Source organism: Suricata suricatta, chromosome 2, assembly GCF_006229205.1.
Source record: "Suricata suricatta isolate VVHF042 chromosome 2, meerkat_22Aug2017_6uvM2_HiC, whole genome shotgun sequence".
In the NCBI taxonomy this organism is placed as follows: Eukaryota; Metazoa; Chordata; class Mammalia; order Carnivora; family Herpestidae; genus Suricata; species Suricata suricatta.
The window spans coordinates 173,265,252-173,276,214 of NC_043701.1; the positions used below are offsets into that span (position 1 = coordinate 173,265,252).

Consider the following 10,963-nt stretch of genomic DNA (forward strand, 5'->3'; position numbering starts at 1 on the left):
CTTAAGGAAGCTGGGTCAGCAGCTTTAACTAAGTAACCAGAAGAATGGAGCATTTTATATTAAAGTTTAGTGGTTATTGCTCCATTTGAAAATAGCATCTCGCCAGTCAGAGGGGCTAAAATGAACAAATTAGGACACTACAGATGCTGGCGAGGATGTGGAGAGACGGGCACCCTCCTACACTGTTGGTGGGAATGTAAACTGGTGCAGCTGCTCTGGAAAACAGTTTTAGGTTCCTCAAAAAATTAACAATAGACCTACCCTACGACCCAGCAATAGCACTGCTAGGGATTTACCCAAGGGATACAGGAGTGCTGATGCATAGGGGCACATGTACCCCAACGTTTATACCAGTGCTATGGACAATAGCCAAATCATGGAAAGAGCCTAAATGTCCAACAACTGATGAGTGGATCAAGAAGATGTGGTTTATATATACAACGGAATACCACTTGACAGTGAGAAAGAATGAAATCATGCCATTTGTAGCAACATGGATGCCATTGGAGGGTAATATGCTAAGTGACATAAGTCAGTCAGAAAAGGCAGATACATATTTTCACTAATCTGTGGATCTTGAGAAATTTAACTGGAAACCATGGGGGAAAGGAAAGGGAAAAAAATAGTTACAAACAGAGAGAGAGAGAAAAGAAAACCATAGGAGACTCTTGAATACAGAGAACAAACTGAGGGTTGATGGGGGCGGGGGAGAGGGGAAAGTGAGTGATGGGCATTGAGGAGGGCACTTGTTAGGATGAGCACTGGGTGAGGTCTGTAAGCCAATTTGACAATAAATTATATTTTAAAAAAGAAAAAGAAAATAGTGTCTCTACAGGGGCACCCAGATGGCTCAGTCAGTTAAGCATCTGACTCGATCTCAGCTCAGGTCTTGAACTCAGGTCTTGAGCTCCAGGTCATGAGTTCAAAACCCCCATTGAGCTTTGCACTGGCTGTGAAGCCTGCTTTAAAAAAAAAAAAAGTGTCTCTACACTGCAGAGAGGGAGAGGAAGCTCATTTCATTCTTCAATAAATCCCCAAATGCAGTTTTTCTTGAGGTGCCATCACTCATCTTGAAATACTAGAAAATGACTCTCCAGCCCTCAAAAAAAAAAAAACCTATCGGAACTAATAAATGAGTTCATCAGGGGCACAGGCTACAAAACCAATTTGCAAAAGAAGTGGGTGGGCTCCCCGTTCAATCCCATCTCCCACCATGAGTAGTAGACTGTAAAACTGGAGGTTTGGAGGATTTTTTTTTTCTTTTCTTTTCTGGACTTAGTGAACCAGAAAGACTCTGAACTGGAAGACACAAGATGCAACTAAAGACAAAAAGGAATAAGTAAAAGTCTACAAATGGTCAGTGAGACTCCAACCCCTCTTCTCATGTTTAACTGCCAAAAATATTGTCAACTAGATCTATATCCTTTAGTTAGGAGATTGAAAAATTCTTCTCTGAAGAATCTGATATAAAAGAAAGGACCTAAAGGTACCGATACTTAGTGGTCTCCAACAGAACATGGCCACCAGGTCACCGTGTGGTAAATCTCAACAGTCAGTAAGCTCTCACCCACGCACAGAAAGCGTGTTTTATGTCCTAATATTAAGTACGAACAACGTAACCAAATAAAGTTAAAAGTTTAGAAGAAACATCAAATTATCATTAATATCCTCACAGAGATAAGATAATGCATTCTTGAAACAGTAATAGGCTACTATAAAGAAAAAAAGAACATTCAGAGCCACACTGTTCAACAGAACTTTCTGTGATGATGGAAATGCTCTGCACTGTCCAATATGGTAGCCACTAGTCACATGTGGCCACAGAACACTTGAAATGTGGCTAATACAACTAAGAACTGACTTTTAATTATATTTCATTTTAATTCAGATAGCACACGTGACTACCATATAAACAGCATACATTTGGAAATTTAAACACAACTCTTGGACATTTAAAATGTGATAGCACTTGGGCCCATGGGTCACGCAAGTGGTTGAGCTTCTGACTCTTGACGTCAGCTCAGGTCATGATCTCACAGGTTTTCAAGGCCCGATTTCCTTACTGGCCTTACAAGGTCTACTGTGGGATCCACGTGATGATGGATGTGTCCCCTGCGGGAACCTTACCCTTAGTTGCATGGAGCCCACTTCCTATCTGCCCCAACCTTTCCAGGCTAAGCAAACCTCCTGAGCCAGAATTGGACCCAGCTCCTTACTTAGAACCTAGAGCAGCAACCTAACCACAAAGTCATTTCTATTTCCCTCAGGATTGCAAAAACCTCTCCTGTGGTTATGGGAGACATCACCACACTTCTCCAGAGAGAAGTGATGAGGCCTTGCATTTCTCTACAATTTAGCACCCCACGCAGCCACCACAAACCAAGCCAATTGATGTAGAAGTTAACGGTCTCTGAATAGAAATGTTCACAGGAAGCTCAGGAAGAGAATATTAAAATGAAATCATGCTTCTGTTTAGAAGGGGGTGCGGGTATCAATGTGTTAAGCCACCCCAACCACCATCACTGACAAGATCAAAGGCATGCACGTTGAACCGACTTTCCGTTCCCTTCACCTACAACTTAATTTCACACCTTAACACCTAACCTCAAGTTCACTAACCTTTCTCCCCCTGCCTGCACCTGTCTGATCCAGTAACTCAGCTTTTCCTCCCATCCCTGCCCCACCAAAACCCTCCCCTTCCCCTACAGAATAACGATCTTTAGGTTGGTATTGAAGACCTTTCTTGATGAGGGTACTTTTCCAGCCTTACCGTTCCTCTCTCCTCACCCTGTGCCCCATCATTCCATTTCATTCCGTTCATTTTCTTTCCCTCTTCCCTTCCACTCCTCCCTAGGCTGCCTTTACTAAGATCTGAAATGCCTTCCTGATCCTCTTGGAACCTCCAGTCCTTCCCTTTGGGCTCTCTGTCCATCGTACCCAACAGCACCCTCTCACCTCTCTGTCCTTGCCCTCCAGATAACATCCGCGGACATCTGGGACGGAACATTAAACTTGCATTTAGCTCTTGCCTGGAATGGACTAAGCCTGGCGTTCAACAAAATGGCCATGAGGATGAACGTACTTACCCAGCACCTAGCTACCAGATGGCAGTTTTATCTGATGAACGAGAAAGAAGGAAAACAAAACAAAACGTGGGTCCTTGCTTTGGGGCATCCTTAACAAATCCCTCATCTCGGCTTCTCTCCTTCCAACTGCTGGCCCCACCTGGACTGCTTTCCAGAGCCCAGAGCACGGGTCTGGAGGATGGAGAAGGGGCCTCTGGCCGACCGCCACCCCTACTATTTTGCGAGCTGAGTGGCTGGGGTGAGAACTCCAACAGAGCATGGACGGGGAGAGGAAGGGGCTTGCCGGGGTCGCGGCCGCCCCTCCTGAGGTCAGGTGGGCTGCTCCTCGGACCTGAGTCACTGCTGACACCTGCAGAGCCAGCTGGGCGAGGAAGACCTTTCCAGCGCTGACTTCTCTTGCTGGGCAGGAGGGCGCCTCGGCCGGGCCGGCTTGGGTGAAGGCCGCGACAGCATCACCCCAGGCCCAGCTGTCCACCTTTCCGGTGGTGGTGGCGGCTGGCACCTCCCGAGGACGCACCCCAGCCCCGGACCCCAGGGAGCATCAAGCAGGATGAGCCTCGAGAGGCCAGGGTGCGGGCGCCGGGATCACTAGGCCGAGTTTCCCAGGAGCGTAGCCTTCACGCACTCGAGCAGACTCCGCCCACTGAGAAGAGTCCCAGAGCGCGGAGCTCACGCGGAGGGCGCATGCTCCAGAAATTTTCCCACCCTTGGGCCCTCCTACCTTCAGGGCCATGGCCTCTGCGAGAACTCGCCTCTCCTTCCCCAGGCTTGGAGCCACCTTGGCCTCTAGCTCTTCTCAGGTTCAGGCTCAGCATCCGATTCCTTCTCTTGCTCAAGGGAAATGGTTTGAAAGTTCCACTTGGGCCCAATCTTGAAATCCATGTCACCACCAGTCACTTCCCCTTGGTTACTAAGATCTGTTGATTCTCTCAGAAAATGTCGTGAGCCCATCCCCTCTCCTCCATTTCTGCTGCTGCTGCACCAATGGATGACGACACCACCACCAGCACCACCACCATCATCCTCTCTTGTCCCTGTTGGAGTGAACTCACCAACTGTTCTCTGCCTCAGAATCCTTGTGCTCCTCTTTCCACACCACCTCCCCTGGGATTCTTCCCTACTGCCAAAAAAAAAATCTTCAAAATACAGATGTGCAATGATTTCCTGATCTTCTTGAGAGAACCTTTCAGTGACTCCCCATCAAGGTGATGGGAAAGTGAAAATGTCATGAGTATGGTACCCTGGGTCCCACCTGCATTCCTGCCTCCTCTCCCCCGTTTGCCCTCAGTCATACTACGCTGTAGCTCCTCAGTGCTTCCTCTCCGTTTCCATCACTTCCCATAACATTTGAAGCAAGCTGGGTTCTCTAAGAAGCAGAGGATAGTGCGTAGGAGGTCTGCTAGCGAGTGCTCCAAGTTCAACACGTGTGGAAGAGAAAAGAAGGAAGCAGTACTGGGCAGAAGGAGAAGACCAGCTGCATTGGAGTCTTGACAGAACTGCAGCCAGCCGTTCAGGGAGCTGGGAAGATGGAACCTTTGAAGCTACCCGAAGCTGGGGTGTGAGCACCGGACTTATCCCCATGTCTCTCTCAGTCACTGGAAACATGGGACATGACCTTAGGCAAGGTGGCTCTCTCAGCTAAGGCAATTCCCAAAGGAGACTGACAGCTGAGGGCTGTCTGCCATGCCATTAAAATAATAATTTATCATTTGGAGTCAAAATGTTGTGCTTACTGGTGACTGTGGTATCCAGTCTTAAGGCAGGGAGAGTAAATTCCCTTATGAAAGCCACAATTCTATGTCCTTCTTCATGAAAGGGCTTTAGACCCATCCCCCCACTCTACAGATGTGGAAACTGAGGCCCCGAGTCTCAGATCAGTGGCAACCACAATGACACAGTCTTGTAGTAAATAGCTAATATTTGAATGTTTATATTAGTTTGTACCAGGTGATTTACATGTCTTATCTAATTAACTACTCGTGAAAATTCTGTAAGGTATCTGCCATTATTGTCATCATTTGACATTTATGGAAACAGGCTTAGGGCAGCTGGCCAAGTAGTTTGTCTGAGATTACCCAGCTCTTAGTGGTGGCTCTAGGATTCAAACCTAGGTCACTCTGACTCTAGAGCCCGTAACTAGTAACCACTAAGAAACATTACTTTATCTTACCGCAGCAAACCCTCATAGCCATTGTGAGATACCAAAGAATGGGAGTGTGCGTGTGTGTGTTTGTGTGTGTGTTTCTGTTATTTCTGCGAATGGACACAACATTACCAAATGAAGCGCACATTTATTTTCTGTTTTCAGGGTAAGAGGCTAAACAAATGTGCTTCTAGATAGAAAGTAGGCTTCAAGCATAAATCAGAGAACATAGAATTAATTTGCAGCTTCTATGTCCGTTTAATGCCAGTTTCTCTGACCGTCATGGCCTTGTTCCTTTCCATTGCTCTACTATCTCTCCAATAGAATCCTCAGTTCCAACCAAGAAAAGTAGAGAGCTTTCAGCAAATCTGGAGGGCTCTCCTCCTACCCTCCCCAAACTCCCAGGTCTGAAGGGGAGAGCCACATGTCCAGCAAGGTGGTCCCAGTTGGGTTTTTTAAAAACCATCTCTGAGACCTGAGAAATCACCAAAATCTATCCCTCTTTCCTTTCCTGCTTCATCAAAATGAAATCCATTCCAGTAAAAAGACTCTGAAATGTAAAGACTTCCCAATGTAGACACAGTGTTAAGTTACAATGGTATGGTGCGATCCAAGAAACTCTAAATTGAGTCGGAACATGTGGATTAATTTGTTTAACAAACATTCCTCATATTCCCACCAAATACCAGGCCCTGGGCCAGATGATGGAGGTTGCGTTATTTTGAGAATTTGTCACTTAGTACAGTTCTCAAATGTTAGCATGGATAGGAAATCACTTGGGAAACTTACTAATAATGCAATTTCCTGAGCCCCACTCCCACAGTTTTGATTCATATGGGGGAGGGGCTGAGGCACAGGAATCTGCATTTTAACCAGTCTCCAGGTGATTCAGAAGCAGGTGGTCTTCCATTATTTCTGGAAAAACCCTGACTTAGTAGATTTTAAGTTCTGATCAGATGTTTGACATAAGTCACTTAGACTCAGGACTGCAGAGGACTGGAGGAAATACGTGATTTCTAATTCTGTCAGGCAGCCTGAGAGAGACTTCCTGGAAAGGTTTTCTGTGCAATTGGAAGGACACCAGTATGACTCCATTTCTTTTCAAACAGGAGAAAAACATTGTATCATGATGTGGCCTAAGTTGAAAGAGTATCACTAAAACAATTCAATAAGTGTGTGTGTGTGTGTGTGTGCATGCGCGCGCGTGCGCACCCCTGTAAATCTGTAAAGATTCGTCAACTGTATGCTTTGTGTACTTTACCATATAGATGCTTACCGTATGAATATTAGATCTTAAGGAAGTGCTTTGGGTTTTTTGTTTGTTTTACAGACCTATGAAGCAGAGATGATGGTAAGGGGTTTAAAGATGTCACTCTAGAGAGAAGTAGGCACAGGAGTTGGAGACCAGCAAGAAAGAAAACAGGAAGAAGGGGGAAGTCACACGTCTTGATGCAAGCACCAAGTAAATCCATAGCAGCTGGTATGGCTGGAAACAAGAGCCCGCAGATGTGGGTGTAAATAGGCTCAAGAATTCAGGTACCATGAGCCAGACACTTTGGGCACAAAAAGAAGGTATAAGGAAAGGAAAGAAGGAAAGAGAAGAAAGAAGGGAGAGAGGGAAGGAGGGAGGCAAGAGAGGGAGGGAGAAAAGAAAAGAAGGAGAAGAAAATAGGCAGGAAGAAGAGGGCCCCGGCCCTACGGGGAGCTTAGAGTCTTGTGGCTCTGACTATGCTATGGCTCCAAGCCTCACGTGGCTCTTTAAAATAAGGCTGATGCTCTGAAAGTAGGGAAGAATAGAGATGGTATATGTGAAAGGCTATTTGTAAACTCTAAACTCTAAAGGGCTGCTAAATACCATTTATTATGAGTACACTCTGCTCTGGGCCAGGCCAGCTGCAAGTATGGAGATGAGCCTGTCCCAGTCCAGCTCCCCAAGTGACTTCCCACGTCTTCCCGGCACCTGACCGCCAGCCTCACAGGAGTTTGGTGAGAGGACTGTTTTTCTTTTTCTTTTTCTTCTTTTTTCTCTGAGCTAACTTGGAGTTGCTTTGTGCAGGCCCGAGCATGAGATTCCTTTCAGCTCCCCCAACTCCAGCTGTTCTCCTTGACCTCGGGGAGCCCCTGCCACCTTCTCCCAGGCAGGGCCAGCTGTTGTCACAGAGGCTACCTGTCTCCTCCCAGGCCGGTGAGTCACTAGTGGGAGGCCAGAGGCCTCACCAGAGGCCCCCAGGGACCCAGGCAGCTTGCTGGAGGCTCTTGGGGAAGGAAGGGAAACAAGACAGGCACTGAAATGAAATGAATTGTCTATAAACGTTTTTTAATTAAAACTGTGATTCATGTTCTATGCAGAAGAGTCTCGTGTAGAACAATTGCTCTCCCTGAGTGGCAGGAGAGCTCAGCTCGGCTCTTCCCAAAGCCAGGGAGGGAAGGGAGGTGAGGGCAGAGAAATGGGGTGAGTGGCTCTTTCCCCGTTTTGGGGAGCAAGAAGCAGAAAGAGAAAGGAGGGAAAGCTTCTAAGGGATCTGTTTGGTGACTCTCCAGGTTGATGCTCCCTGGGGAGGGGGCAAAGCTTGTTGGGGACCCTGAAGCTAGGATTTTGTGTTTTCTTTTGTTCTATAAATGTATGTCACCTTCTCGCTCTCTTGTCCCCCTTCACTGGCCCCAAAGCACCAGCCAGAAAGCCTCAGCAGAGCCACCATCGCTTAGGCCTTGGGGCCACCAGGGCAGGCAGAGGAATCGGTGGTAGAGAGAGACTGACTGCGGAGAAGCAATGGAAGAAAGCAGAAACAAGGGGACAGAGACCCAGAGCACCAGGGGAGAGCCGGGTACAAGGGAGAAAGCAGCTTCCCAGCTAAAGAAAGTAAGCCGGGGAGAAGGACAGGGAGGGGAGGGGCCCAGAGGTAGCAAGCTAAGAGGTGGGCAGCGACTTCCAGAAACAAAAGTAGAAGGTCTGGGGGTGGTGGCTGCTCCCAGGAAAACAACCAGCTCATGGCAAAGGCCCTAAACCACGCAGAGTTCCAACCCACACTCAGCTCAGGAACCCAACCCGACCACACTGTGCCGCCGCCTCATTTCCGGTGCCTCCAACTGGCAGTTCAGGCACAATACCCTCCTAAGGGTTCCAGGGGCCTGGCCTGTGCAGGTGCCCCAAGGGAGCTGAGGGCCCCCGCATCACCCAGGTACTTGTGCACCAAGAAGAGGGAGCTAGAGCCGCTGCGCCTGCACCCCCCGGGGCCTCACGCTTTAGGAGCGTGTCTAGGTGTACCCTTCTCAGCCCGGAGTTCTGTCTGTCACGTCTTCATCCGGTCACAACCGCTTATATACTGGGGTGGGGTAGGAGAAGAGGTCTGTGCAGGAATTAATATCTATTCCATTCTCTTGCTGCTTCAAGTTTCTCTTTGCGGCAGAGAGACTCTAAATCCGAAGAAAGGAAAATCTTAACTGTTCTGGGCCCTGTGATTCCATGAATCCAAAATACTGCCAGCCGGCTTGGAGATGTGGCTGGAAAACTCTAGAAACTGGGAGTATTAGGAGGCAGGAACTTTAGGGGTGTCCGGACACAAGTTCCTAAATAAACCAAGAAATACGAAGCCGGAAAACAAGGGGAGCAGGGCCTGAAGGTCTAACCCCTTGGGGACAGAGAGCCAGAGAGGGAGACACACTCAAAGAAGTGAAACATAGCCTGTGTTTGGGGACCAAAGTCCACCCCAAACTTCATCCCAGGAGCTCACGGTGCCAGGGGCAGGGCCCCGTGCTACAGGGCTGCCACCCTCTGCCCCAGGAGTCCCCACACCTCCGAGACTCATCATTTGCTGGGTCTCTCTTCCTTTTCGTCGTCTTCTTCCTTTTTGATTTGTGTTTTTATCCTTCAAACACAAGACAAAAATACACCCCATTTTATCATCTTAGATATATATATTTCACTCTCACCACATAAATACAAAACATCCAAATATCCAAAACATTCAGAACAAAGTTAGTAGCCAGGATTCAGTGACACCTACCCATGTTTGAACCGTTCATTATTTTCTTCGCTATTTCCTAAAAGAAATAAAAGAGGGTGGGGGAAGCTTCCGATGTAAATAATTTACAATAAAATTACTATTTTAAAAAAATGCTCTGCGCTCGCTTCGGATGAAGGAATACATTCTAGACACTGCGGCACCTCGCCGTCTAGGTCTGTGGTTTTGGTTAAAACGCGGGTGGCCGTGGCTGCTAGGACGGTGGTGTTGCTCCATGGTAAGGGATGAGGCTGTGACGGTGTCGAGGTCCCGGTTTCTGACTTGGGACCAAGGAAACCTGGTGGGGGGGTGGGGAGCCTTTCCTATCTAAGCAAGTAGCTGATCTGAAAATGGAAGCCGGGCAGCCCCTCTGTCCGAGTCTTCACCCCTGCCACCCGGTCCTCCAAGAACAGCTCTGAAATCCTGTCGTTTCCTGCGTGCTGTAAGGGTTTCGTGAATCCGGGAGTGGGGAAGAGGAAGCAAAGGGCATCGATTCGTTTCCAAGCCCAGCAATTCTGCCTCCGGGTCGTCTGGGGAGACGCTGGGGAGAGGCTCCGGCAGCCTCCCAGCTCCCCAGGAAGAGCGGGAAGCTTTCGGCTGTAGCCCAACCAGCCTGGAAGAAAAGAGTCTGCATTTTCTTTCATTATCAGCCGTTGGCTTTTCTCTTGCTTTTTCCTTGTAAGTTCCTGTTTAAAGCCGTAACACCCGGAACTTGAATTTTGCATTATCCCGCGGAGTGTTCTCTATCCTGGATTTTCTTAAACCATCCAAAGTCGATTGTTATAGGAGTATTTAAAACTGGTTTCACTTCATCTGGTTTCATGTGGTAGTTATTACTCTTGCTTTATTGCTGATCCGATCAAATGTATTAGCGCCCTTGCCCACCGTGATGTTTGGTTTATCTCCTGAGGTCGAGGGTGGTTGTGACTGTTGTTTCTCTAAAGGGGGGAAAAATCCGCAAGATTTGTCCAGCCAGAAAGCTGCGTGTGCATCGGCTCTTCCAAGCAGTCCTTAAAGTAGAGCCCAGGGGCTCCCCAAAGCCCTGGTTCCTCTGGCAAGAGGAAGGAACTTCTTCCTTTTTGGTCTAATGAAACCTACCAGCTTTTTCAGCCCCAGGGCTCTGCGCGCAGCTTTCCTTTCAATATTCGTAAAGAATGATCACCGGCAGCCGCGGCCCCGAGCAGGTGTCCTGTGCTTTGACTTAGAACCAGTCTTTTCCCTCCAGGGACAGGGCATTGGTTGGGGCATCCGTTGGCTAATTCGGGCATTTCCCCCAATTCTTTGGATTCTCCTGGATTCAGAAGGAAGTTGGGGGGCGGAAGGGAGTACGGCTGAAAGGTAGAAAAAAAGTAGCCCAAGATAAGGTTGATAGCAGAGACTAATGGGAAAGGAGAGCTGGCAGAGGCCTGGTGGGAGCCAGAAGCCCAGCACAGGAGCCTCGGGCGCCGAATACGCGAGTCCATAAATATCACCACAATAGATACTATAAATATAAATACAGGCAAACACTTAAAATCAGTCCAGCGCTTTTTTCTCGGCCCCTTCTTTATTGTTGGTCCGGGAGTAAGGCTCGAAGGCCGAGGAGCTCAGGTATCGGGCGGAGAGTTCTTGCAAATTCCCTGCCAGCGAACCGGCCATTGTCAACGGGGCGGAGGACAGGCGGCTGGCGACCGAGCCGAGCAGCGAGGGGACGGGTAGGCTGAAGAGGCCGTGGCCCGCAGCCTGCGCGCCCG

The 10,963-nt window shown here is 48.4% G+C and overlaps 1 protein-coding gene across 1 annotated transcript in view; it reads right to left on the reverse strand.

Annotated features, from left to right (window-relative positions):
• Nucleotides 1–10,745: 10,745 nt before the first annotated feature.
• Nucleotides 10,746–10,963, reverse strand: part of VAX1 (ventral anterior homeobox 1) — a 3,730-nt gene continuing 3,512 nt past the window's right edge. The window contains 1 exon segment of the mRNA XM_029916998.1: nt 10,746–10,963. This exon segment is cut by the window's right edge and continues 101 nt beyond it. Coding sequence (XP_029772858.1) covers nt 10,746–10,963 — 218 coding nt within the window.